The 26,248-nt window shown below is 39.6% G+C and overlaps 4 protein-coding genes across 6 annotated transcripts in view; 2 read left to right on the top strand and 2 right to left on the bottom strand.

Moving 5' to 3' along the window:
* Positions 1-9,162: 9,162 nt before the first annotated feature.
* Positions 9,163-11,448, top strand: LOC115670470 (uncharacterized). Of its 2 annotated transcripts, none has more exons than XM_030591758.2 (2): positions 9,163-9,301; positions 10,356-11,448. In XM_030591758.2, the coding sequence occupies exons 1-2, from the start codon at positions 9,266-9,268 to the stop codon at positions 11,235-11,237; spliced, it is 918 nt and encodes a 305-aa protein (XP_030447618.1). In that variant the 5' UTR covers positions 9,163-9,265; the 3' UTR covers positions 11,238-11,448. The 2 variants fall into 2 exon arrangements, with proteins under 2 accessions (XP_030447618.1, XP_056175883.1); XM_056319908.1 differs by having other exon boundaries at positions 9,220-9,362.
* Positions 11,449-11,804: 356 nt separating this feature from the next.
* The window catches only part of LOC115670507 (60S ribosomal protein L23a), a 76,914-nt gene continuing 62,470 nt past the window's right edge, over positions 11,805-26,248 (bottom strand). Inside the window, exons 2-4 of the mRNA XM_056319909.1 lie at positions 14,049-14,126; positions 12,919-13,282; positions 11,805-12,205 (exon numbers count right to left, since the gene is read on the bottom strand). Coding sequence (XP_056175884.1) covers positions 12,121-12,205; positions 12,919-13,282; positions 14,049-14,064 — 465 coding nt within the window. The 5' untranslated portion in view covers positions 14,065-14,126 and the 3' untranslated portion in view covers positions 11,805-12,120. The remainder of the gene's footprint in view (positions 12,206-12,918; positions 13,283-14,048; positions 14,127-26,248) is intronic.
* Positions 15,112-18,827, bottom strand: LOC115670547 (monofunctional riboflavin biosynthesis protein RIBA 3, chloroplastic). The gene is made up of 7 exons (XM_056319905.1): positions 18,632-18,827; positions 18,237-18,552; positions 17,711-17,932; positions 17,255-17,580; positions 16,723-16,852; positions 16,323-16,619; positions 15,112-15,726 (listed from the first exon to the last, which is right to left on the bottom strand). The coding sequence occupies exons 1-7, from the start codon at positions 18,685-18,687 to the stop codon at positions 15,472-15,474; spliced, it is 1,602 nt and encodes a 533-aa protein (XP_056175880.1). The 5' UTR covers positions 18,688-18,827; the 3' UTR covers positions 15,112-15,471.
* On the top strand, positions 19,756-25,798 carry LOC115670503 (UDP-galactose/UDP-glucose transporter 5). Of its 2 annotated transcripts, none has more exons than XM_030591805.2 (11): positions 19,756-20,224; positions 21,147-21,266; positions 21,526-21,618; positions 21,784-21,849; positions 22,485-22,583; positions 24,038-24,117; positions 24,341-24,453; positions 24,769-24,857; positions 24,957-25,043; positions 25,116-25,184; positions 25,268-25,798. In XM_030591805.2, the coding sequence occupies exons 1-11, from the start codon at positions 20,096-20,098 to the stop codon at positions 25,376-25,378; spliced, it is 1,056 nt and encodes a 351-aa protein (XP_030447665.1). In that variant the 5' UTR covers positions 19,756-20,095; the 3' UTR covers positions 25,379-25,798. The 2 variants fall into 2 exon arrangements, with proteins under 2 accessions (XP_030447665.1, XP_056175881.1); XM_056319906.1 differs by having other exon boundaries at positions 20,087-20,224; positions 21,134-21,266.

The raw sequence follows: 26,248 nt of genomic DNA, 5'->3' as shown, positions 1-26,248 counted from the left end.
TCCCCCGTCCAATGATGGTACCTTGTTTTTTTTTTTAACCTTGACCGACCACGGGATTTGTTTATGCCGGGGCTGACGTGGACCGCAGCGGGGGGTGGTTAGCTTTGGGTTGGTCTCTCGTAATCCTTCGTTAATTAAGTCGATTATGCCCAAAAAAAATAAAAAATCAAGCTCTGTTTTTTGCTAAAATTTTTTGGGGCCTTTGTTTAGTCGTTAATGGAGATCATGAGAGGGTCGTGGATTATTATGCAAAGGACGTGGGGGGGGGACGTGGTTCGAGATCTCGACCCGTGATTTGTGTGTGGAGATACGTGAAATCTTGCCCCCGGAAAAGGTCGTTTTGGAGCGCAACCAAATGCCGTTCGCGTTCGCAAATTGGGGGATTTTCTTGCGATATTCATTGTGGAATGGACTCATGCGGTCGAGCTTCGATCGCGTTAGTCTCGTGAGCTGGAGGAGGATGGTATTGAAATAGACTCGGCACGACGCGTTTTTTTTTCTGTCGATGTGAAGCCTTTCCCGCAGTGACCCGTGTGGGAATTCCTGCCCCACTTGACGAACTCTCGAATTATCCGTTTCGAAGCTAAAGACGAGAGCACCCGACGGCGGTCTTATTGCAAAGCTAGAAGTTTAATTTTGCAGCTTAAATTGAAAATGGATGTCCATGTGCAATTAGTGGTGGGATCTCAAAAGGGAATTAGGCCAAGTGCACAGCTCCAATTCTGTAGGGCGAGATTTAGGCTTTTTGACTTAGCAGCACGCTGCACTATCTTTTCTAACCAGCGGCACTGTTGGGCATGTGCATTTTGGGCTCAACTGGGATCCAATGCACATGCACTTTCTTCTTTAATTAATAATCTTGCCTTACTTTGATATCCATCCGCATGTTCTACGGAGCGTCCGTACCTCTCCGGAGCAACATGCAAGATCATCAAATTCCTTGTGAGAGATAAAAACACTAGGAGTGTCATAACTTTCGTACGGCGCTTACTTGAATGGCATAACTTTTTTTTTTGCTCATTTGAATGTCACAAATTTGAAAAAACGATCACTTAAGTGCCATCGGCGATTTGCCTCACCGGAAAATTCGATGTGGACGCCAGTCGTCCGACGTGGCTTTGCCGACGCTGACGTGGATAATTTTTAAATATTTTTTTGAACTTTGAATTTTTCTTTTCCTTTTTTTAGCTTTTTTTTTTTAATGCCGGTGGGCCGAGAGCTTCGCAGCCGGCGAGGGTCACCGATGACCCTCGCCAACTCTAAAAAAAAAGAAAATTAAAAAAGGAAAAGAAAAAGAAAAACTAAAAATCAAAATCAAAATAAATAAATAAAATTCAAAAAAATTTAAAAAAAATATTTAAAAATTCACGTCGGATGGAAAATTAATTAAAAAAGCCACGTAGGACGCTTTTCTGGAAGTGACACTCAAATGATCTATTTTACTTCGATGTGGCACTTAAGTAAGCGAAAAAAAAAATTATGACACTCAAGTGAGCGTAGTACGAAAGTTATGACACTCAAGTGAGCATCGTACAAAAGTTATAGCACTCATATTATCTTTATCCCTCCCTGTGATAATCTAATTAAGGCAAGATCTGCTCATTCCTTTGCAATCTGCATGCATGCAGGTTAACCACATCTTATACAATACCGGGTATATTTTTCCATTCTTCTTGTTTTTCCTTCCTTCCCGGCCACGGATCTCGGGTACGAGCATCATAATTACTTTGAACCGAAGTACGTTCCGCCCGGAAAACCCGGGAAAGTACGAGCCGGAAGTTTCGTTTCGAAGCGTTTCGCCGCGTCGATTAGGCCCGTTCGATACTAATCGACTTTTCGATTGATTACGAGATTGAGTTAAAAGGAAATTCAGCTCCGTGAACGTCACTCTCTTCACTGTCACATTCCCATGACCCATATCACCGGCCGATGCAAATGACTATATAATACTTAGAGAACCGAATTCAGATCCAATCATTCAAAGAGAGGGGATCAGGTGAACGACACCCCCACTTTTTCCTCATCACGCCCCGCCCCCATATAAAGCGAAACTCCAAAGCAATAAGAAATCAATCATGACGCCAAAATTATGCTAGGACTCTACTGAGAAAGAGTGGCTAGCTACTCCTATACAAAGGGAAATTAGACAAACGAGGGTTTTGATGATTAACGAGGCTCAGCCACATGACATGTTCGGTGTTTAGTGGTCGCTAATCCCGTGTTTAATTAACCAAAATCTCGTGGCGCCAGAAAAGCAACGTGAAGGGAAGCTGTGTGCTGTGCGGATTGAGAGCTGAGGACTGAGGGAGTAGGTGTGATTAGGGAGGGGCACGCCATGGTGGACTTCTGGTTGGGTTTCGAAATTGAATAATCTCGCTTACATGGGCATCTCACCGACCAGAAAAAACACTTAGTAATTTTTCCCCGGCAATCGAGCATACGACAGAACGCGGGTCCTAAGCAAACACCTTCAAGGGTTTCGTCTCGGTCATCGTCCGGACCTCGGGATCACCGAGATATAAAACTTTCAGAGGGTATTCCCGCTCTTCGGCTGGGAAAGACAGATACGGAGAGAATTGGGGAACGTGCAATCACCGGCACGTTAAACTAAAGAACGCATTCGTGGAGCCCGCTATACTTGTATATAACATAATGCTCAAGGCCCAAAAAAAGAAGAAGAAAAGGACATATAACGCAACATGATGGCCAGAAGTACATATAAAGCATATGACAACGTAAGTCTGATCTGAGGGCTGTGCTTGTGAATTGAACACTGATCATCATTTTGTATTCGTCTTGTCTAGGAATATTGAACGAGCAAGCGCCACCTTTTGTAGCCAATTTTTCTAGCTTATCTTGTGTTTGCATTTGTTTATCATGGACGGCTCGGTGGTTTTCTGGCAAAAATCGATGGAATCAAATAAAAAAAATTTGGGGATGCCTATCCGCTTCCTGTGTCATTCATAGTTAATGATGTTCTTTAAGGTCTTACAATAATAGCACCTTTTCGCACATCGTATGTACGACGGATCCGATAATGATGCCAAGATAATATACCTTTCTCGGCTTAATATATATGTTAAGGGCTATGCGATCTAGTTACCAGCAAGGAAAAGGCATTTTTTTTTTTTTGGAGAATGCTTAGTATGGACCCGGTTCACTAGTCGACGGTTCTGCTGAACCCGGTCCATGTGGATTAGGGTCTATAGATAATTAAGAGCAACGTTACTTTCATTTCGTGTTTCAATTTATGTATTCTACCCACCTCTGGTGAAAGAAACCGTTTTCACTCGCGTGAATAAGATATGGCCGCATGTGTGATTGGACGAATATAATAAGAGGACACAAAATAAGCATAATCATGGAAAATAACAAGCGTAATGAAAATGAGGGACAATAGATTTGTGTTATGTGATATCAGCTCGGATGATAGTCGTATTCAAAATTTCGAAAGCACAGTCAAGATATATTAAATATTCGATTGGATCTTGTTGTAAGACCAAATAAGGAAGCTACAAAAAATATTATTCACTTTTCGCCTAGTGACCATTTTAGTACATCGAATTTTTCAAATACCATTCACATACTTCTAAGAAAAACTTACTTCGAAAAAGATCAAATTGCTCACCCTCCTTACAAACTCATTGTTATTTTGCTTAGGATTCGGGTGGTTTGTTTTTGAACATTTTGAGTAACTATAAGAATTTAGGGTTTGGGATGTGCAGTTTTTTGAAAGAAAATGGTATTTCCGTAAACAGGAGACAAGGATAATCGATATGAAGGTACAAAGTGATATCAACTACAACTTGAGTAGGTGTTTGATATTTTCGAGAGTAGAGGTATGTTGGTAGTCATTGAGAATGCGAGGTATGTTTTTGATATTATCCCAGCAAATAATCATTGCCAAAAGATTGTTGGATACAGGGTAAATAACAAAAAAAGTCTTAAACTTATTGTAATTTTGTTGATTCAGTCCTAATTTTTTTTTTGCCAATTAAGTCATAAACATTTTGTATTTGAGCCAATTCAGTCTATCCGGCCATCGCTAATATGGACAATTTTTAATAATATTTTTATTTATTTGAATTGATTAATTATAATTTTCTTTTTCCTCATCCTTTTTTCTTTTCTTTTTTTTTTCCACGATGGCTGGGGAGTTTTGTCGGCCATTAGGGGCGCGCATGGAATCCATTCTGGAGTAGAAATTCTGCTCCAGAATGCATTTCGGAACAGAAATGCGTTTGTTAAAAAATTTCCGGAATGCATTCTGGAGCAATTTTTGCATTCTGGAATAAAAATGCGTTTGTTAAAAATACTTGATTCCAGAATGAGTTTTGGGCAAGAAAAAGATAAGCTACTTTTTGTAGCTTCTCTCTTCCAGAATGCATTCTCCCTATTTTCTCTCTTTTTCGTGGCCTTTACAACACATTTTGAGATCTCACTAATTTTTTTTTTCAGAAAATGCATAAAAATTGAAAAATTCCAGAAAAATTCATAAAAATTTCCAGAAAATAAAAAAAAGTTAGATTTCGGGAAAATAGGAAATTTGGTGAATTTTTTTCAAAAAATATAAAAATCAAAAATTTCAAAACTTCACAGAATGGCTTAGAATACCTTTGGGCACCTACTTTGAATGAAATTTAATTTTTTTGAGGTGCCCAAAAAAATCAAAAAATCAAAAATTTCAAAACTTCACAAAATGGCTTAGAATACCTTTGGGCACCCACTTTGAGTGAAATTTAATTTTTTTGAGGTGCCCAAAAAAATAAAAAATTAAAAATTTCAAAACTTCACAAAATGGCTTTGAATATCTTTGGGCACCCACTTTGAGTGAAATTTAATTTTTTTGAGGTGCCCAAAAAAATCAAAAAATCAAAAATTTCAAAACTTCACAAAATGGCTTAAAATACATTTTGGCACCCATTTTGAGTGAAATTTAATTTTTTTGAGGTGCCCAAAAAAATCAAAAAATCAAAAATTTCAAAACTTCACAAAACGGCTTAAAATACCTTTGGACACCCACTTTGAGTGAAATTTAATTTTTTTGAGGTGCCTAAAAAAATCAAAAAATCAAAAATTTCAAAACTTCAAAAAATGGCTTAGAATACCTTTGGGCACCCACTTTGAGTGAAATTTAATTTTTTTGAGGTACCCAAAAAAATCAAAAATTTCAAAACTTCATAAAATGGCTTAGAATACCTTTGGGCACCCACTTTGAGTGAAATTTATTTTTTTTGAGGTGCCAAAAAAAATAAAAAAAGATTTCTGGAGTAGAATTAGTCATGTTTTATCAAATAGATTTCTCCTCCAAAAATCAATTTCTGGCAAGAATTCCGAAAATCAATTTTTGGCAAGAATTTGATTTTTGAAGCAAAACGGTTGCCATTCGCTCTCTAGAGGTATCATTGTAAGTAGACAACGTATTTGGCACAAAACTACATTCGTGTGAATGGACGGCGTTGCTGAAACCGACCAATCGTTCGCCATAAAGCCCGTCATAAAACATAAGGTTAAAATTTTTTTTTTACTCATTGACAATTCGACTTCATCTTTTTGTTCGCGAGTCCATAAATTCCCTTAGATCAAGCAGCTGTCAGTGCTTCTTCGGGGGGTCAAAAAGAGATTGTTTATTCTTCGATTTTGGGGGGGTCAAAAGGAGATTTTTTATTCTTCGATTTTGCCCCCACTCCACTACGAAACTATCATGTCATTTTCATCCCTTTTCCCCCCTTTAACTTTTTTGTCGAAAAAACAAGGCATCCGGGGTTGCCGACATCAACGACACCAGCTTAAAGTTTTGGACCGACGAGCTAAATTTTTGGGAGCATGTTATTAACTTTAAATTAGCTTAAGTCAAAAGGGTAATGATATGGATGCATTACTTAACTTACAAATGATTTCGATAAGTAGCACAGTAAGCTATAGATAACGGGCTATATCCGTATATTCGACAAGAGCCCGTCGTATTAATTTTTTAGATTGGAATTTGTGGATAATTTTTTTTTTTTTTTTTTGCATTTCTATCCCGTCATTTAAGTCGGAATTTTTTCAACCTTCTATCCTGCTTCACACGATGCCGCAAATTCAACGCGTTAGGAAGTAGATGTATCCCCAAATCTTTATTTTCCTAACAAGGGAGCATAGCAATTCTTTTTGAGGAGAGGACAATCGTGCTCGATTTACAATCTCGAGTCAAGAGTAAGGAGATGCGATGTTAATTTGTTTACCATATGCACTTGCTAGGCGCACAAATTGTGATGGGTGGGTGAGTTTTGATTACACCCGGCGGCCTTAGATCAGCACGAGATGTTCCATAAAGTTTGTAAATTCTCGGCTTCTGAATAGCGAATATATGTAAACGTAGGTGACGAAATGGGAAGCGGATCAAACACCTGAGTGAGCGTCCCGCATCGGAATAAGGACTAAAGGAGTCGGCCACCCTCAAATTATGAAATCTCGGCCTGCGGTCAAGGGAGCATTCGGTATCTGATAATGCGCATGCGATAAGAATGCACATTCTGATTTCTATAGTTAGGTCTACATATCATTTTCACGAAACATACCTACCAGCCGAATACTTCTATTATATCGATCATCAAGTGAGGTTTGGATCCGATCCAATCCAATCTAATGAAACATAAATTTATTGGAACCACACCTAAATGACGAGCCCGAGCCAAGTAAAATCCGAGGGCCAAGTAAATTTGGCCCATTGGGCTTGTTAGGACCTAAATGTTGAAGAATTACATGGGGCAGGCCTAGCTTAACTATTGCTCCTCTCGAAAAGTTCCATTAAGTCCATATCTATCTAAACCCAATACTCTAAAAAACCTCAAACTTTAACTCTTGTCCTAATTTTACCTTTTATCTCATAAAAATCCTCCAACTTTAGGTCATGTCCCAATGTTGCCATAAATTTTTTTTTGTCTCATAAAAAAAACCTGAATTTTAGGTTCAGTTCCAATTCTACCTTAAACTTTTTTTGTTTCATAAAAACCCTAAACTTTCGGTTCAATACCAATTCTACCATAAAACTTTTTTTGTCTTATAAAAAATCCCAGCTTTAGGTCTAGTTTCAATTTTACTCTAATTTTTTTTGTCTCATAAGAGATCACTAATTTTTACTCAAGTCCCAAATCTGCCTTCCATTAACCGTCCGTCAAAATCGCCCTTAGTGATTTTATGCTCGGTCTTCAATCTCTCATGCTTAGGAATGTTCCAATTCTTGCAGTCGGAGAGCTTGCGCTCGGGACGCTCGAACAGCTTGTGCTTAGGAAATTTCCATCTCTCGATTGTCGATCAGAAATTTTGGACGGAGGGTTAATGGGGGTAGATTTGTGACTTGAGTAAATTTTGTGGTTTTTTATGATACTGTAAAAATGTTTGGGTAAAATGGAGACTATATGGTAAAATTGGGACAAAACCTAAAGTTTGGGGCTTTTCATAGGACAAAAAAAGTTTAGGGTAGAATTGAATCATGACTTAAAGTTGATGATTTTTTATGGAACACAAAAAAAGTTTATGATAGTAATGGGATATGACATAAAATTGGAGGTTTTTTATAAGACAAAAGGTAAATTTGTGACAAAAGTTAAAGTTTGAGGTTTTTTAGAGTATTAGGCCTATTTATTTAATAAATAAGGTGGCAGATTCAGATGCTTCAATGAAGTCCAGCAACTTAAATAATCACTTATAAACTATTCGAATTAATTTGGTGTACAAGTTTTAATATCCCTAATATTGGTCTTAATCTAATCACTATATAATTTTCATGACATGGTGGCCTCGAGTTGTGCAATACAACATGGACGTCCTCATGATCGTGAGGGGTAATTCCAGTTCCAACTGATGGACTCATGTTAATGTATTGATCTTAAAAAAAAAGACTTAAACTAAGATTTGTGCAACGAAAAGGAAAACCAAATTCCACTTTATAAATTCTTAAATACCAAATTCAATTAGTTCCTTAATTCAGCTTATTAGCCAATTCCTATTGGTCCCCCAAGATGCTCAGACCCTTGCTGGTCCGCCTAGCAGCGACACTCTCCTACAAGCGCCATCATCATCATCAAGGTTAGGCACCTGCACTTATCATGGTAATGGGCCTAATGGCAATCATGTCGTTGAAAGGAACTCGATCTTTGACCTTTTGCCCTTGACTAGATTCTCTCTCTCTCTCTTCTGTTCTGTGGGGGGATCACAGTCACAGTCGGCAGTAATCTTGAAAGCGGAAGGAGATGGATATCACCAAAACTTTGTTCAAACTTTAGGTTAACTGTTTCCGAATAGACCCAAAAGCAGAGGAAAAAGCTTCTCTTTCCTTTGAACCAGTCAAAACTAAACACAGAAGAGAGGGAGAGAAAGCTCGTCGGGATGGAAGCTTTGTCAACTGTCTGTTACCCTTTATTGTGGCCGAAGAGAATCCAATGGATCTTCATCTTTGCCTTCTGCTTTTGCATCACATTCGACTTGTGGGCAAACAAAGCTTCGATCCTTAGGTCCTTTCCTCCCTTTTCTGCTATGGATAACAAAGATATGTTGCAGTGAAAATAACGATGAGAAAAGCCATGAGTTGTAAAACATCCAAGCCCTACATCACATGGAATTTATAATGTCATCAAAAAAATCTAATGACCGAAAATTGTATATTCTTTGCGAGCATAGAAAAGGTCTTTAGTTCATAGCAAGTCGAGTTGAGTCGACCAATATACTCGAATTTTCAAATTTCTTTCGGTAAGAGTATAATCAGTTTTTTTTTTCCCCGAGAAATCATAATGATCCCAAGATTATCATCTCTCCCCCACCAAATCTTACGACGAGCTATTGAAATGGAATCCAAAAGAAAGAGGTAATGGGTGTGAAAGGCTGTGAAGATAACGGCTAGATTCTCTGACCTGTAATAGTTGCTATTTTCCATACCTACAATCACCTAGATTTGGCATGTACAAGGTAAAATCAGACTAGAACCATGAGGATGAACAAAAACTTGTCACAAGCACAGCCCCACATATTCCTTTGGATGGTAATAAGCAGAGTAGAATATGGAATATCTCGAAAATTTCTGTAACTGGAATGTCTTGAAAGATTGAATTTTTTGTTTCCCTTGACGTGGACTTCCCATTTTAGATATGGACCTTATCGTGGGGTCTAAAGCCATCAACGCTCTGTTGTCTTTGGTTTTGCCTCATCTTCTATAAATGAGTCAAGCGCTTACCTTTTCACAAACACTCTCCTATTCATAGTTTCATTGTCATTTCTCTCGCACATGGAGGAGCTGGGCTCTCTTTGGAGTCACCCACATGTAAGTCGCACTGCATCCTCATTGTCACCAATCTTCCTTGCTTCGATGTGTCTTTTACTGTGTGAGTACCATTAAATTCTGCTAAAACTGTTTGGCTCTCATACACCCCCTTCTGTTTTCCGCCGAATAATAGGATGTTGCACCTTGTTTTGTTGAAAATTCGAATGTTGAGGAAAAAAGGAGTAGAACTTTTGACAGTAGTTACTTGGGACTAGGATTTCAACAAAATGGAAGAGGAAGAGGATGTGGCAGAGTCGACATTTAGGGTGCATTTGCTTCTTCTAGCTTCGTCTGGAGCATCTCATACATATAATTTCTCATGCACATCTCAGTTTTCTTATGGCGACGTTGTTCTGCGGTACCAGTTTTTTTTTTTTTTTTGTGGCATCAGTTGGCAAGGTAGGATGTGTTCATTCTAATCTCCGTTTATTGAGGTGAGCAACCACTGCAAAATTAACCGTAAGTGAGTTGGATTTAGACAGTCGAGTCTGTACTGAAACCCACTTTAAGTTTGAAAGAAAATTGCCAAATGCAATGTAGTCTGCTCATCGCGATTCGATCTGCCTGTTGAGTTGACCAGTTTCTATGAAATGTAATCTCAATTGACCACAAAAGTGAGGATCTGAATGAATCCATTGGCCGTTGCAACATACTACTCGATCCGAGTTTGAAATTGTTGTCATTGGACTTGATTTTTATGGAACTTTCGATCCTCAGTAGCAGAATCTTAAGCATTTCAAAGAGGTTGGTTGGTGTCCCTATCTCATCTGCATGTTTTTTTCTTTCTTTGGTTGAAAGCATTGACTTTAAGTTTGATTTTCTTTTTTGGTTGCAATACTTACGCAGGTTTTTCTTTCTATTTCTCTGCATGTCTGTCTTTTATTATTCTTTGTTTGTCAAAATCCTGTTTCCGATAATGCGACGAATAGAGAAAATCAGGATGCAGATTCTCTGCATGTCTATCTTTTATGATCTTCTTAGGAACCCTCCTTTATTCAATTACTTACAGAAGCTAACACATTGCTTCCGTTTTTTGTATTTTCTGATTTGACAGAGCATGGATGAACTGAAGCAGATGATCTTGTATAACACCACTGAACTCGAGTCCGTGAAAACAAAAGCTTTCGACGAAACGAGAAAGAACAAGGAGAATTTGAAGCATCTGCTTCGTCTCCTGAAAACAGCGTACCAGGAAAGAGATGAAGCAAGAAATCAGCTGCAGAAACTCCTCAGAAACATCACTCCTAGTCCTTGCCCTTCAGGACTCCACTGGAGCTTCCTAGTACCACTACGAGCGAACCCAGTGACAAACCAAACCCATCACACCCCCAAATCAATTGACTACTATCCACTACACCTCTCTTCCGCCTCTCATTCTCCGCTCGGGGCAACTCCTCCGTCAAATTTCCTGAATGCTTCCGTGGCCGGTTCAAGTAATGATCCGTGCAGTGTCTCTTGCACTCCGGGTTTTTTAAATTCAGGAGAAGTCGATACTGTCGATCGAGCTTCGGATGTGATTGATGATCTTGTTATGGGAAAAGCACTTCCTGAGAGAGGCAAATTCTTGCAGGCCGTGATGGAAGCAGGTCCACTCCTGCAGACACTTCTTTGGTCAGGGACTCTTCCTAGGTGGAGAAATCCTCCCCCACTGAAACTCTTCAGCATTCCACCAGTTAACATCACCGGTTATGACCCTTTTCCGAGCGTGCAGGCTCACATTTCGGACTCTACTCACGCAATTCAGAGATTCACAAGCCCATCGCCAAATCTTGAAGCACCAGAAGTGTCTCCTGGGACATGCTCGGGGTCCATGCTTAACTTTATTGCTAGTTATTCTGGTTCGTCCCCAGGGAACAGCCGGATTTTGCCAGCAGGTGTTAGCATTACCACCAACAGCCAAATACACAGTAGCTATAAACGTCGAAAACTTCAATGAAGTCGCTGAACTTTTTTCTTGATAGGAAATATTGCCGAAATTTGGTAGTTATTTTTCGTTAGCTGAACCAGAAAAGGTCCCCCATTGAGCCTTGAGGTTTATGTAACTGTAAATGCACTAGTCAATTGTTATAGCCAGTTTTAAAGATAGTGCTGGATTCGTTTGTGCTTCCTGCTTTCATACAAAAGCTATGAACTTCGACTTTCCTTGATGTGTTCTTCCAAATATATCCCATCCTCTTCATAGACAGCACTAAACAATATGACATATGTTTCGCACCGGATGTTTTCTTTCTTTTGTTTCAAACCCGATGTCAATTCCCCAAATTTGTAATAGCAAATCAGGAATCTATACAGCCTAATAGCAGGAACAGGATCCTGAAACACAAACCAGAAGGCCTAGTCACATTAACGGAATGATAAAATGACTTAGCTTTCTCCGAAGGGGCCAACTTGAAGCACAGCATACCCCTTGGCTAGCGATGGAACAGCTTTTGTCTGAAAGTAGTTTTTGCTTAACTATAGCTGGGTTGAGATTTTAATGCTTAAAATTGTTACCCAGGCAAAAGATAAAATGAATCCGTTCACTTCAAAGCAGTCAACACTAAACATTCAACAGGAGGAAGGATGGGTGGACACCATCAGAATACAGCATTTGAGTAGAGTTGATGTCGAGGAAACATCTGCACTCATGAATTCTGGTTTTTGCTTCGATGCAAGTCTAATCACTCCACCACTTGAAATCTGAACTTTCAGACCGCAAAAAAATATTTAACTAAGTGTGTAGCATCACATTACAAATGAGTCTCCATTCTCAACTCCTCGACAAAATTGTCTTAACACTAAGAGAAGAATGATGATCAAACTGAAAAAGCGATTCCAACTTAAATAATGCCGATTTTGTTTGCCACATCCAGAGCATCAAAGTCTGGAGTCAGCCTAACATATGCCTTCTTCGTACCATCGGGCCTGCATCACAATAAAGATTCACATAGGTCCCGTTATTTTCAAAATTAGACAGAGAACAAGTTGCACTTCGAAAAAGCAAATCGAAAGACAACCAAAAACCGGATTAGAAGATAGAACAGGTAAACAGATTCTTACTTTGATGGGTTAGAGCAGTTCATACAAGAAAATTGCCTCAAGGCAAAACAAACACTCATAGAATGGCATATGAACACAGTTCAACACACCAAAGACAGACATAAAACAAAAGGCTTTGAAACTAGCACACAATATCCATAGGCGAGCCAAAATGGTCTACTGCTAGTCTACTGGCTCTTCTTATCCCCTTCAGTGAAATGCATGTCCACATTCTATAAGATTCAAAGACATTCAATGATAAAATCTACATTAACCGAAATATTAACAATCAAAACAACCATGCCACATTTAAGTTCAGACAAAACCATATAACAAGAAGTTAAAATTAACAAAGAGATAAATAAATTGAGCATGTGTTTATGTGAACCCATGCAGCCAGCTCTTATTCATGTTAACAACTACCCCAGGAGGAATGTTTTTATTCATCGGCAACAAACTAATATCAACCTATCTAGCTCTGTAACAATCCGATTTATACACCTATCAATTATCTAGGTAAACTTGACAATACTACGTAGGGATCAGCGCTTAAACAGTCCTACACACAACTACGTAGTCAGCAACTACGGAGGGATTACCTGATCAAGGTGTTGACTTTCTTGGCCTGAATATCATACATTTTCTTGACCGCATCCTTGATCTTCTTCTTATCAGCTCGGATGTCAACAATGAATACCAAAGTATTGTTATCTTCAATCTTCTTCATTGCAGACTCCGTAGTGAGGGGATACTTGAGGATCTGATAATGGTCAAGCTTGTTCCTTGGTGGGGCACTGATGCGAGGATATTTGGGGTTTCTGTCCTTCTTCAGGGTCCTCGGCCTGTGAAAGGTGACTGAAGTCCGGATCTTCTTAGCCTTCTTCTTGAAGGTCGGTCCTGATTTGACTGCCTTCGCAGCCTTCAAGGCCTGAGCCTTTGGATCAGACTTCTTTGCATTGTCAGCTGCAGGCGACAAGACACATACGATGAGTTTCTAAGGCTGAAATCACAATCAGAAACCCCATGTTTGCTGGTGAACCCCTCCAACAGCAAACCAACTATCCCCACACAAAATTACATGACGGACATGGTCAATTTTAGTTTTTTTTTGGGTCGAAACACTTTTAGTTCATGTAGCAAATAGCAATGATACACAGTCACAGGTTGCAGAGGGGAACTTCTAGCCTCAAGAACAGCATAAATTATAGCTTCCACATTGGCCACATATACGAATGAATCTACTCAGTAATTTCAAATATCAAGAAACGCCAATATCTACCCAACGACAGACACTGAGAAACCCACAATGATGGTAAAAGCCAAAAGCCAAAACAAGCATGACCGCAAGCTAAAGCGACCAGGTCAGGTGAACTTCACAGACACTGGGCGACGGCATCTTGCGATTGGCCGCGGCAACAAAGAAACTACAAACCATCCTGGCAGTATTTCTATGCTGTGACACCGGTGACATTCCCAAAACCAACGCCCTTTGGCAAACATTTTTGTTCGGAACAAACCAAAACAAGCAATTTAGCTGGCTCTGCCAAGCTAAATTGCACTACTACAGAGCTGAGCTAAAACGCAACACGAGGCAAATGTCGATCCATGCCCGCTAAACCATCGCCGCCATCGACAGTAACGAAGCTCATTCACCAAATCTCGAGCGACGGCGGCCACACACGCACGCAGAGAGAGACAGGAATACAAGCGGGCAAAAATCCTGAAGTACCTTTAGCAGGGGCCATGGCGGCTGGAGAAGGTGTTTCTGAAACCTCCGGGATCCTTCGAAAACCCTAACGACAAATGCAAGACAAGATTCCATCAGTACAACTTCCATCGGCATCAAAGACATAGCGAGAGAGAGAGAGAGAGAGAGACCTGCCGCCGGTGGACTGCTTTGGAGACGTCGTCTAGGGTTTTTTCCGGTGGGAGAAGAAGATGGGTTTATATGCGCCCACATATTGGGCCGTTGGAGCTTCGTCGGCCCATTCGATTCGGCCCACATATTGGGATGTTTGGTTTGCGCGCGATAGAGATTCGTGCTTCTTCACCGGTTAGAAAAATATGAAAGGGAAAATGATACAAATGATTTTGGAACTTTGGTTCAATGTGTAATCTGATCTTCGACTTTTTAATTTGTTCAATATAGTCTCTAAAATTTAGCTCAATGTGTAATGTTGTTCCTAAACTTGTAATTTATTCAATGTGGTCCATGAACTTGAATTAATGGAATAATATTGTTGAATATTTCTATATGGTCAAGAAACTAACTTGAACATGTATTAAAAGTTTAGAGACCACATTGAACAAATCAAAAGTTCGGAGACAACATTGCATATTGGACTAAAGTTTAGAAACTACATTGAACAAATTAAAAGTTCAGGGGCTACATTATACATTAGGTCAAAGTTCTGCGACTATTTGTGTCATTATCCTAATATGCAATTAATTCCACGATAAAAATATAGTTATACAACAACAGTAAAAAAAGCAAAATAAAAAATTGATTAACGCCTCCGAATAATTTATGTAACGTAAACAAGTCCAGCTCTCATATGATTTGAAAAAAATAGGAAAGCTGCCGGACATTTTTTTTTTTCCTAACTAATCCTATTTATTCACTAAGATCACTACAAACACGAATTTTCTTGTAATCAAAGGCACTCTAAACTCTAAAGCTTCATGATTTGAATCGAAAGATTCGGGAATCGCATCACAAAAAGTTTGAGTGAATTTAGATGAGCATTGGCATTGGAGATCTACAGCTTCGTAATGTCTTCAAGTGAGATCTCGACGGGAAATTCATATCAAATAATGAAATAACCATGAAATACAAAAGAGAAGGATATGAAAACCGGGATTTTGATAAATGAACGAGTACAATCACAGGTATGTACATGACCGCAGAAAATTGCGTCTCCGTGCTCATGCATCAAAGTGTGCTTTACTTTTTGACCGAAAAAAAAAAAGTTGTGCTTTATCCGATCACCCCCATCCATTCATCCATCCTCCATCATCTGTAGTTTGATCGAATGTCGAAGCGGGAACAAGCGGTCCGATGAGGTGCGTCGCCATATAGAACGACTCAAAAGTCCCAACTCTTTGTGGTACGAATGAGCACCTGTCCGCATTATATCGAGGCTGTGGACAATTCACGAAGCCCCCGTCGAACCGTCCTCGCCCGTTCTTGGATCGACGAATCCGGAAAGCGGTCCTCGAATGTCGGAGCCGTAGATATGACCCATTTTCATTCGCTTTGTCTCCAGGTACCTCTTGTTTTCCTCTGTAATGGGTGTCAGCACAGGAACCCGGCCTATAACGGCTAATCCGTAGCCCTTCAGGCCAGCGAACTTGGCCGGGTTGTTGGTCATCAGCCGCATGGTTCGAACTCCAACATCTCTCAGAATCTGATCCATTTTCGATATTGCAGAACTTAGAGAGAAGTCTGGTGAACAGACAATATGGCATGGCAAAAGCATCACCAATTGACTGCAGAAACCAAAAAACTACTATATGCAGTAGCAAGCAACTGTTCCAATCTTAACCTATAAATTAAAGGCTGTTCCTTTCTGTACATGATCTGTAGAAACATTGGTTTCGCGCTACTCGCCGATTTAATGAAATTATCTTTCGCAGTATGGTTCTTAGTTAGAAGATTAGCAGAAATTACTGATACCATTCAATGGTCTATTGCTTAAATGTAAAATTGTCAGTTCCCCAACTTCTGAGCATCAAAAACTTCAGCAGTGTTTCTTCTTGACTTACATTTGTTACATACCAACACATGAACCATCTTAACAGCACCTTACAGATCTCGTCGCTGATGGTTCAGTCTAGATTATCATCTTCCTTTTTGGGTAATTTGAGTAGGACTCACACAGTCCTCCTCGTATTATATGTTCACTCGTCCTTCCAACCCGCTCTATCATTTGATATCACATGCATTAGTCTAACCTTGCTATTGATATAACTGAACTAAGAGAAGAAGGTGAAATGCACAGACCTGGGCACCAATGCCATATTCTCGGGCATCGACTGCTAACCCTAGTTCTAGATTGGCCTGAACTGTATCATGACCCTGGTCTTGCAAATTATATGCCTGCAGCTTGTGACCCAGGCCAATCCCTCTTCCTTCGTGACCTCGGAGATAGATTACAGCTCCCCTACCAGCTTTCTCTATTAATTGCATTGCCAAGTCCAACTGGTTCCCGCAATCACACCGAGCTGACCCAAATATATCCCCTGTTAAACACTCGGAATGAACCCTCACTAGGACGTCTTCCCCATTACCAATGTTCCCCTGATTATCATTCATACAGGTAATCGAGAGTATCACGTAAAAGGATTAAACAGTCGACATAGTCGGGAAAACATAAGGAGTGAACTTATAACTCGCACGGGACCTTTACAATAGCTATGTGTTCTGTCCCGTCAAGCTTGGAGCGGTAGCAGTAAGCTTGGAATAATCCCCACTTAGTAGGCAAACGTGATATGGCAGTTCTTTCAACCAGTTTTTCCCTCTTTCTTCGGTACCTGAGAGAAGAACCCCACCACCCATCATGAGTATAACAAAAAGGACGATGTCTCATTACCATAAAACAGATCAAAATTACATTGTCACCATATTGCTACTTAAGTAGTAGGTTAATGTTATGAAGTTTTAACAGTTTGAATGGTACCGACTAACCCCAGAACATAGAGCGTGAAGAAATTGATTACAAGAGATAGTTCCGAGCATCATTCTCTAAGTAAGATGAGCTCCTATATATAAATTTTCAGGCTGAGTCAATCTTTTGGTCTAAAATGTTAACCTTTCTATTTGGCGAATTCCTCCGTTCAATCTCTTTCAGGTGATTTTGTCTCAGCAAAGGAAATTTGCGGATGTAGTAGAAAAGAGATCTTTGAGTAATTGAAGAGTAACAAATGATGCGTCACCTAATCAAATCTGTTATTGAAACAACTGGAAGGCTGTACTGCAATGCCAGCTTTCTCAAGTTGGGAAGAGAAGCCATGGAACCATCTTCTGCATCCATTACAGCCGTAAGAAGAGAAACTGGTCGCAGGCCAGCAAGCATAACTAAGTCCACCGAAGCCTCAGTATGACCAGCCCTTCTTAGGACACCCCCATTTCGGTACTTGAGGGGAAACACATGGCCCGGCCTTCTGAAGTCTTCTGGCTTGAACTCAGGAGATGAAAGAGCGAGAACCGTCCTCGCCCTATCAAAAGCAGAAACCCCTGTTGACGTGCCCGATTTTGCATCCTATGCAGGCACAAGACGTAACTGGCGTTATCTTTATCACCGTTAACTACTTTCAACAGCTTTCTAAAGTGGCAGATATAGTCAACGCATGCATAAAAACTCGAGAAAGCTGCATGCTTAAAGGCTATACCACGGTGATCGTGAAGGTGGGAGCAGACGAGTCCTCTTCCTCGGTTTCGGGTGACATCAGAGGAAGCTTCAGTCTCTGAAGATCCTCCTCTTTCATGCCAACAGAAATTATTCCAGAACCATGCTTCACCATGAAGGCCACATCGCGAGGAGTTGTAAGAGGGGCTGCCATGACAAGGTTTCCTTCAGTATTCCCACTTTCATCGTCTACCACAATCACAATCTAAGAACGGGCAATGATGGTTAACAGTATGTTCATCGTGCTCAGGCTAAGTACAAAAAGGAAAAAGAAAAGGTTCATTGAGTTCGGAATTTAACAGATATCTCTGCATAATTGTGGAATCCGTTACAAAATCTTGCTAGGGTGTACTAATATTGTTCATCTAATAACCGTCTTCTTCATTGACAACCAACACCAGTTTCGGGCTCACGGACAGGTATAGCCAAATTTCTTCTGCATAAACTCTTGAATGGTAGTGAAACGAAATCTGTGGAAGAAATGCGAACCAACTAGTGCTTTCTCTGACCTTTCCTTCGCGCAGAGAATTAAGCGCCTGCTCAATCGAAGAATACCCTTCCGATGGGCAATCGGGATCGCCCTCGGCATCGCTGACGAAGAAATCGATAGTCTCCTGTGTGATCTCGGCATCCACAGTCCCAAATGGCACCGAAGCCGAATCCTCAAGAGCGCTCAACAAAGAACCATTTTCACTTCCCTTCAGCAAACTCTCGCCCAACAGGTCTCCCGCCTCGCTTCCTACAGCCCAACAAGCAGAGCTCAAACCCCGCTTCCTGTACACTCCAATCCTCGCGCTTTGATGAGCTGCGAGAAACACACGAACACTGCAACAACAGAACAAGAACCCCAACATTATCATCACAAAAGGGTAAGCGAAACAAGCCTTGTTCCAGCGAATTCAACCTCGACTTGACGGCTACGCGAGGGGAAAGAGGACGAGGGAACAGAATGCATTCCATGAACCGCAACAGCAGTTCAAGAGACGTGCTTTCAAGATTGTATCTTGTTGTTCTGTCTGGTTTCTTGACGAACTTGCCTTCATGATTTTGCGTGCATATAAAGCAGAAAGTACGGCCTTTGGTTCTGGATATATGCTCGTGGACGTCGCCGAGACCGTTATCCGGAAGTTTTAACTGAAATTGTACGGAGACGTTCTAACCACGTGCCCAGGAATCACCATTGTAGTCGAAGGTTAACTAGCTTCACAAGTTATACTTCTTCTTTTTTCCTGATGCTTCGTGTTTTTTTCTAAAAAAAACATGATACAAATAGTTTTTGAATTTTGACTCGATATACAGTGATCTTTAATTTTTAATTTGTTCAACGTGATTCACAAACTTTAACCTGATGTGTAATATGGTCCTTAAACTTTTTGTGCATGTCCAATTTAGTTCCTGAACTATATGAAAATGTTCAATATTGTCTCTTATCTTGAATTAATGAAAAGATAATATTGAACATTTTCATAAGTTCAGGAACTGCATTAAACATTTATTGAAAGTTCATGGACCACATTAAACAAATAAAAGTTCAAGGACCACGTTAAATGTTTTACTAAAGTTTAAGGATTATATTGAACAAATTAAAAATTTAGAGATTGGTACCGCATTGCACATTAGACTAAAGTTCATAAACTATTTATTTCACATCGAACAAAATCACTTAACTAAAGCCTTGCTAGATCGGGCGAGCTCGCCTATCGTTGGCGTCTGGTTAAGAAAAAAGCGAAAAGAAAAAAATAATTAAAAAATATCAATTTTTTTTATATTTCTCTCCATCAGATTTTTCTTAATAAATAAGGGAAAATACTTTTCAGGTTTTTTTTTCAGGTTTCAATTAAATATCGAAAAAAATATATTTTTCAGGAATGATATATTTTTCGGGAAACAAATCACCCTAAAAATGGAAAACAAAACAGAAACTTTACAAAATCGCCCCGACCCCACCTCCTCCTGCTGACGTGGCAAGCATATACCCCTCCTTGAATTTGTTTCCGAGAACCGGAAAATAAAATAAAATGAGAAAAAAGGAGTTAGAAAATGCAACTGAACGCAAGAGAAATAACAGCAGTGGAGACGAGGCAGCGAAGAAGACGATCATCGTCGTCGCGTCGCCCAAGCACTCCCCTCCAATCGAATCGGACTTCGCTCGAGCTCCTCTCCCTCCGCCGCGCCGTTGCCCTAGCAGAGATCGATCGGTCGGTCGGTCCGGTCGTCGAGGCTTCCGATTTTTAGGCCGCCGAGCAGTCGCGAAGCGCGTCGGCTTCCTCCCTCGCGAAGCGGGTTCCGGAGCTCGAGCTCTTCCGTCGCAGGCCGACGCGGCATTGAGAGCTGTCGATTCTCCGGGGAGAGATTTCGTGGATGGTTTATGGCCGAAGAAACGACGGCGCCGGCGGTGGGGAGAGAGGACGAGGGCAAGAGCAAGAGCAAGCTATGGAAGGGCGTTTTCGCCGTCACCGGAATCATGACGACTCTCGTCATCTACGGAGTTCTGCAGGTTTCTAATGTCGCGTCTTCTAAATAGAATGAATGCATCTTGACACGTTGGCTGCGTTTTTCCTCTTTGGTGATGTGTGAAATTGTCCTACGGTGGAGCTGGATTTTGGCGTCGATAGGGAGAAAAGATTTTTGCATTTCTCGTGTCAACGAAATTCTTTTGGCGGTTCGTGTGATTTTATCAATAAAACTTTAACTAGTTGGCTAGCGTTTTTAGATTAGAAGTGGAGTTGGAGAAACGCTGGCTCGAAAGTTGAAGACTTGCTATGTGGATCGCGTCGATACTCAGTACGCTGACCTAATTGTGTTAGGAGATGCTGAGTTTCTGACAGTTTATTGCAATTGTTGGAATTATTTTATTGGATCTTCGAGCTGACCGCTTTGAACTGGTTTTGGGCTCTCTCATTCAAGTTCATTAGTTTGAGAGCTAATATGGGTTTGCCTGTGCGCCTTCGATGGCCAATGGCCATGATATGGCATCATTCAGCTCCAATAAATTTGTTTAAACTGCTTATGGAGAGCAATTCTATACAAGGATTCTGCTCAGAGAGCTCTGAGAGTAGTTGAAAGCCTGTAGAATGTATATACATCTAACCAATTGTACAATGATGATACTTGATTAACTGGCTTTTTTACATATTCCAGAACTAGCAGAGTTTGCTTCAGATTATTTTGTTCAATCTGTTCTTTTTATGGCTATAGTTATCTAGCTCACTGATATAAATACAATCTGCAAGTGATTATGTTGAAATCTGTACCTTTTGGACTTGAAAGGCTGTCTTCCTTTCCGGACCTTTCAAAATGAATCTATTTTCTCTGTTTTATTATTCTTATCTCTGTGCTCTCTGTACCCCTTTATCCTTTTGCATTGTCATCTGCAGTTGCTTATTGTCTTTTAATTTGTTTAAAGTCCTTTCATGCAGGAAAAGATCATGAGAGTGCCTTATGGTGCTGGGGCAAATCAGGAATACTTTAAGTATTCTCTGTTTCTCGTGTTCTGCAACCGTATCGCTACATCTGCTGTTTCTGCGGGTGTTTTGCTTGTAAGTTGAGATTATCTGCATGCTGCTACCTTATGTAATCTGTCTATGGGGAATAGATGCCTGTTGAAAGGACAGTAGTTGGTGCATAAACTTTTTTCAATAGATGGATGTTACTTATACCATGATGGTACAAGAGTAAGCTGCTGGGTATCTTAGGCTGGTGGGGCAAAATATGTTCTGTTAGGCATATAACAAATTATATTGGATCAATTTTTCATTATTCCTGCCAGTTATGGTCATATCTTTCGTTTTTTCTTAGGCAAGTAAGAAGGCCTTGGACCCTGTTGCTCCAATTTATAAATATGGCCTCATATCAATATCAAATATCCTGACAACAACGTGTCAGTATGAGGTAAGATGTGCCGTTTTGCTTAATTATATTAAGATACTATAACTGTTAACAAATTAACATGTTAGTTTTATCGCAAATTTTCTAGTGAAGAGGCATGAATTAGATCACGCACATAAATAGATGTACATACACATGGACATTTCTGACAGCACATTCTTTCTGTAGGCACTGAAGTACGTCAGTTTTCCTGTTCAAACTCTGGCAAAGTGCGCAAAGATGATACCTGTCATGGTGAGCTTAATAATACCAACACCTTAAGAAAATTGGTTATATCTTTTTCTTTTCATGATAAGCCTGTGCTGGAAAAGTTTACATCTCTGTAAATCATGTATCTAATTGGCGAGAGACAAAATTTGTCCAATTAATAAAGTTTTGATGTACAATGTCCTAATGACTTCAATTGTATAGATATGCCTAGGTGCATGCTGCTGTTAAGTGAATCCACCTATTTTTACTTAGCTGAATGGAGGTTTTTGAAACTTTGCTAATTGGACAGTTGTTTGCCACATTTAAAAGACACAAAGCTTTGTCTTTGAAAAAGATACGATCAAGAATTAGTCATGTTTGCAGATTGTCCATGACCTCGATCATTAATGATCAATATGAGCTGTATTTTTTCATCACCAGATGAAACATATGCTATTTTCCCATGCTCTTTCCAGTTAATCTGGTAGGTCCACTAAAGTTAATAATCACCAAGTTGTTTTGGGGTGGAAAATATTAATATTCTTACTTGATTATTGATTTATTACAAGCTTTGTCCAAGTTCTTGCTACCGCTAGAAACTTTAGTGTTATATATGCAGGATCAATGCTTTATCTTGAGTGGTAATTTGCAAACTACGCTTTTCCTTCGATTTTCTGCAGGTTTGGGGAACAGTAATCATGCAAAAGAGATACAAGGGACCTGACTATTTGATAGCTTTTCTGGTGACACTGGGGTGCTCGATATTTATTTTATATCCAGTATGTATCGTGGTCCCAACCTATTTTTTTGACCTCTCTCAGTTGTGTTTTGACTACACTACCTCTATGTTCCTTTGAGTTGCTGTACAATTTAAATCTATGAAAGATGTGAGCTTGCTATTTTGACTTAAGATATAACAAATTTGGTGGGAGTTTTCTTCCCATCTACACTAATTATTGCAGCATAGTTTAGAAGCATCCTTATTGAAAAGAAAAGCGGTATTCTCTGCAGTAATTGATTTGATTTGAGCTTTAGATTTGTACTTTTTAGCTTCTTTACCAACCCACTTATAGTTGCTTACGTGTTCTAGTAGATTTAATAGGTAGCATCTACTTTACCCTATTGAACTTCTGAATACATTAGTTAAATGTGAGATTAGTTTCTATGCATATTTGTTATCGCATCAGACATATCATCTTTTCTCCTTCTATTGGTACTCATTTTTGTGCAATGTGTTAATTGTCTTAGCTGTAAAAAGTTCACTAAAATACAAAAAGTACCTTGGGCTTAAATGACTATTGTTATCACTTGCCTAGCAAAAGAAAATGAATTTTGTCAAGTTGTTATTAATTCCTATTTCCTTAGTATTTTTTAGTCAGTTCTTTGACATGTTGCCGTGTTCTCATCCTATCTAAGCTCATTTTCTAAGGTGTTGCTCTATAGGACACCAGCATCCACCTCGATTTAGCAAAGCATTCTAATAATGATTTTCCAGATTAGGTTTAGCAGGTCTATTATTCTACGATTCTGTGACCATTGTAATAACCCCTCAAATTCTCCTTTTTACTCACCTTTTGAAATTCTTGCTCGGTACAATGGGACTTACTTGTTCTTTGGCATCTGAAAGCTCAAAACATCTGAGAGTGAGTGATATAAACCTATGAATGTCAAGCTTAAGAACTTGAATCCATGGTGCTTGTAATGGGATAACTTAAAAGAACTATTTCTCTACTTTGGCTGATGGCTGTCCGTTTTGCTAGTCACTGATACGGTGCCGCATTGAAAGATAGTAAGCAGCATTCTTGTTTGTCTATCTTGTGGTTTGACCGTGCAAATTTTCCAAGTCTCATTTCTCCCTGAAGTGTGAGATTATCGGCTTACTTTTTTTGCCCAGAGTAAACTAGATGTACTATTACCTCCAGACTTAGAAAGGAAGAGGCAGATAGAAGGTGAAGTGCTAAAATGGATCGTTCTGGACATTCTTTGGTTGGTGTGGAGGAGGAATAGAAGAATTCCAAATTTAGATTAGATTTCTATTTCGTAGAGGATAGATAGCTCCAAACTCTCAATTTCTAGAAAATACTGGATGAGATTTTCATAAATATTTATGTAGTTTTTCAGTTGATTGAGAGAATGGTTTGGCAAAGTGCTGAATACCCCCTTGGTGCCTTGTTTGAATATATTGTTTACTCAGATGTCTTCTGATTCCATTGTTTTTTCCTTCTCATCGTAGGCAGGTCCTGACATTAGCCCATACAGCAGAGGAAGGGAAAATACTGTTTGGGGTGTTTCCCTCATGGTTGGTTATCTTGGGTATTTAACCATTCCCTTTCAGCATGTCTTACATAAATTTATCAATTTCATTTGTGGTTTTCTTTCCTCATTTGCTTTCTTTTGAAAGGTCTGTATCATATTTCGTTCGCGCCTGCGTGAGATTTTATGCTTATTGGGCCATACTAGCTTGGAGAAGCTGCTCTTTCTTTCTTCTCGATTTTTTTTGTGTTTGTGACTTGGACAATTATCTGTCGTTTACTAGGTTTGATGGCTTTACTAGCACATTCCAGGACAAGTTATTTAAGGGCTACAATATGGAGATACACAATCAAATTTTCTATACGACGATATGTTCCTGTATTCTCAGTTTGACAGGCAAGTCCCAATTTTTATTGAGTTCAACAACTTCTTCTGGTGGTGTTTTGCATTCTGCATCTCCAGTATTGATGTTTATTCGACTTGTTATGTGCTTTCTGCGACATTGATTAATGATTATTGATGTTTGAGCATGAGTATTAAAATCATATGATCTCATACTGAAAAAAAGTTCATTGATGGTTGTAATCTAGGTCTTCCAAACTTTTTTGGAAGAGATGGTCTTAGCAATGATGTGTCATGACAAACTGCAAATTCTCTACTCTTAATATCTATTGATGGCATGCATTCATTGATTTTTTCTTATTCGATTAGGTATTATATTACAAGGACACCTTCTTCCAGCCGTGGATTTTGTTTATCGGCATAACGATTGTTTCTTTGACATTGCCTTGCTTTCTACTGTAAGTGATTTTTTCCACTCCTCCTGTATCTTGTCTAGTTAACTTTAGTGTTTTCCTTTTGTATTATACTTTGTGCAAAATCCTGCTTTTACTTATCAGGTAGCAACAACCAGTCAATTTTTTATTTCCTACACTATTCGGACCTTTGGAGCTCTTACATTTGCGACTATAATGACCACAAGACAGGTAATATATCTCTGACCCCTGAAGCCGTAGGCTCATAAAGGATTCTTCTGACTTCAGTTTTTTCTGTTGTAGTTGGTCAGCATTTTGCTGTCATGTGTGTGGTTTGCCCATCCTCTTAGCTGGGAACAGTGGATTGGTGCGGTAAGCGTCAACCTGATTCTTTTCAAGCATTTTATTGAATTGCTTCTGACCCAGCTAACTCACACTTCTGTTATGTTGAACAGGTTATTGTCTTTGGCTCCCTTTATACGAAAACCTTCCTGCGAAAAGTACCTCAAAAGGCATCACTCCCCGAGCAAATGCCAAATGGAGCTTCTGGTCCTGCGAAGTCATGAGAATATCGGTCACTGCTATCAGGGATTAGTCTTCGGTTAACGAGGTACAGAGCAGCAGCTGTTAGTCTAGAGCTGCTGCTAGTCTAATTCCGTTCGAGTTTAGTCTGCACAATCAACACTTCGAGAAGCTAAAAGGGATACATTTACAGGACAATGAGTAACACATTAACCAAAGCAAGTAGATATGTTTTCTCATTTTTCTGATTTTCCGAACCAATTTTTGGTTTTGAGCGCATATGCTTGTCTGGAATTTTGTATCACTCGGGCATCAAATACTTCTTCGTTTTATAAAAAGTCATTTTAGAGCCAAATCTTTATCTCCTTGAGCTTGGCTTCATCTCAATGGATGGCAAGCGTATCACTTTTGGGTATTGCCTCCATTGCCTGTTAGTATCAATTCAATTTATATGCATTGTCACACAGTTTTCTTTTGTTCTAGCCACCAGATGAAGTTATGTTGCACTGGACCACTTTCCTTGAAAAGCATAATAGCATCGGTCGCCTGGAAAGCCGTTTTGAGTAATTGCGCTGTTGTCCTAGAAGCTACCATATCCTGACCGATATATGCAGGGTCTGAACGGGGCCTGAGGCACTCGTATTGACCATCATAAACGAATATTCGTTGCTATGAAGTTTCCTGACATAACTAATGCGAAATTCATCGGCACGCCGTGCACGCGTTGGAGGATAAAATGGGCCTGAGAAGTTTATTTGAAAGACAAAGTGCCCTCGTTTTTCATAATTTTTTTATCATTTCCCAAGAGAATTCGTGGCTGCGTGAGATCATGTTCAAATTGGGTTTTCTCCTTAAAAAATTTTGCGATTCAATTGTGAAGTCGTCTCTTGTTTACTAACTTCGCAATCATGTTC

Source organism: Syzygium oleosum, unplaced genomic scaffold (assembly GCF_021117445.2).
Source record: "Syzygium oleosum isolate NSW1041296 unplaced genomic scaffold, Sole_v2.1 Sole_v2.19, whole genome shotgun sequence".
NCBI classification, from domain to species: Eukaryota; Viridiplantae; Streptophyta; class Magnoliopsida; order Myrtales; family Myrtaceae; genus Syzygium; species Syzygium oleosum.
Note: the sequence above shows the minus strand (reverse complement) of the source record. Positions and strands in the feature narration are given on the sequence as shown.

Excerpts from the sequence above, each read along its gene's own strand:
- LOC115670470 (XM_030591758.2), top strand. The coding sequence starts at position 9,266 with ATGGAGGAGCTGGGCTCTCTTTGGAGTCACCCACAT. Across the intron at positions 9,302-10,355 it reads CTCTTTGGAGTCACCCACAT|AGCATGGATGAACTGAAGCA; the intron begins GTAAGTCGCACT and ends CTGATTTGACAG.
- LOC115670547 (XM_056319905.1), bottom strand. The coding sequence starts at position 18,687 with ATGGAATGCATTCTGTTCCCTCGTCCTCTTTCCCCTCGCGTAGCCGTC. Across the intron at positions 17,933-18,236 it reads ATTCTCTGCGCGAAGGAAAG|ATTGTGATTGTGGTAGACGA; the intron begins GTCAGAGAAAGC and ends GCCCGTTCTTAG. Across the intron at positions 16,853-17,254 it reads TCAATAACAGATTTGATTAG|GTACCGAAGAAAGAGGGAAA; the intron begins GTGACGCATCAT and ends TTCTTCTCTCAG.
- LOC115670503 (XM_030591805.2), top strand. The coding sequence starts at position 20,096 with ATGGCCGAAGAAACGACGGCGCCGGCGGTGGGGAGAGAGGACGAGGGC. Across the intron at positions 24,118-24,340 it reads CTCATGGTTGGTTATCTTGG|GTTTGATGGCTTTACTAGCA; the intron begins GTATTTAACCAT and ends GTCGTTTACTAG. Across the intron at positions 25,185-25,267 it reads GGGAACAGTGGATTGGTGCG|GTTATTGTCTTTGGCTCCCT; the intron begins GTAAGCGTCAAC and ends TATGTTGAACAG.